This window comes from Mesitornis unicolor, unplaced genomic scaffold, assembly GCF_000695765.1.
Source record: "Mesitornis unicolor isolate BGI_N332 unplaced genomic scaffold, ASM69576v1 scaffold29672, whole genome shotgun sequence".
In the NCBI taxonomy this organism is placed as follows: domain Eukaryota; kingdom Metazoa; phylum Chordata; class Aves; order Mesitornithiformes; family Mesitornithidae; genus Mesitornis; species Mesitornis unicolor.
Window position 1 is genome coordinate 2,677 of NW_010170297.1, and position 477 is coordinate 3,153.

Here is a 477-nt window from a genome sequence, read left to right on the forward strand (position 1 = left end):
CCGCGCGCCGCAGCTCCTCCAGGACCAGCCCGATCCCTGCGGATGGAGGGGCAGAGCTGGAAGGGGGTGCAGGAGGGACCGCAGTGCTCCCCGGCACCAGTCTGGCCTCCCCCCCGGCTCCCACCTTGGTCCATGCGCCCGATGGTTGTGTACTGGGCTGCCAGGTCTGCCCGGGCGGCCGGCGTGTCCGGAACAAAGTGGGGGACCTAAATGGGGACAGGGAAAGGGCACGTGGCAGCCATGGGGAAGGAGGGCACAGGGACACCAGGATGGCCTTCACCTGTAACACTGATGGCAGTGACCAAGGTGGGGGACAGCCCACGGCCACCCTGGCTCCCATACGGCCTCATGCAGCCCCATACGGCCCCACACAGCCCCATATGGCCCCAATCAGCCCCATATCACCCCCTGAAGCCCCCATACAACCCCATGCAGCCCCCATACAACCCCATGCAGCTCCCACCTGCACTTCCTCAG

At 66.9% G+C, this 477-nt stretch overlaps 1 protein-coding gene across 1 annotated transcript in view; it reads right to left on the reverse strand.

The window, feature by feature from the left end:
• SGSH (N-sulfoglucosamine sulfohydrolase) overlaps positions 1-477 on the reverse strand; it is a gene marked incomplete at its 5' end in the record, with an annotated part of 2,777 nt that overhangs the window by 1,166 nt on the left and 1,134 nt on the right. Inside the window, 2 exon segments of the mRNA XM_010179641.1 lie at positions 1-36; positions 125-288. The exon segment at positions 1-36 is cut by the window's left edge and continues 2 nt beyond it. Of these exon segments, the coding sequence (XP_010177943.1) occupies positions 1-36; positions 125-288 (200 nt within the window).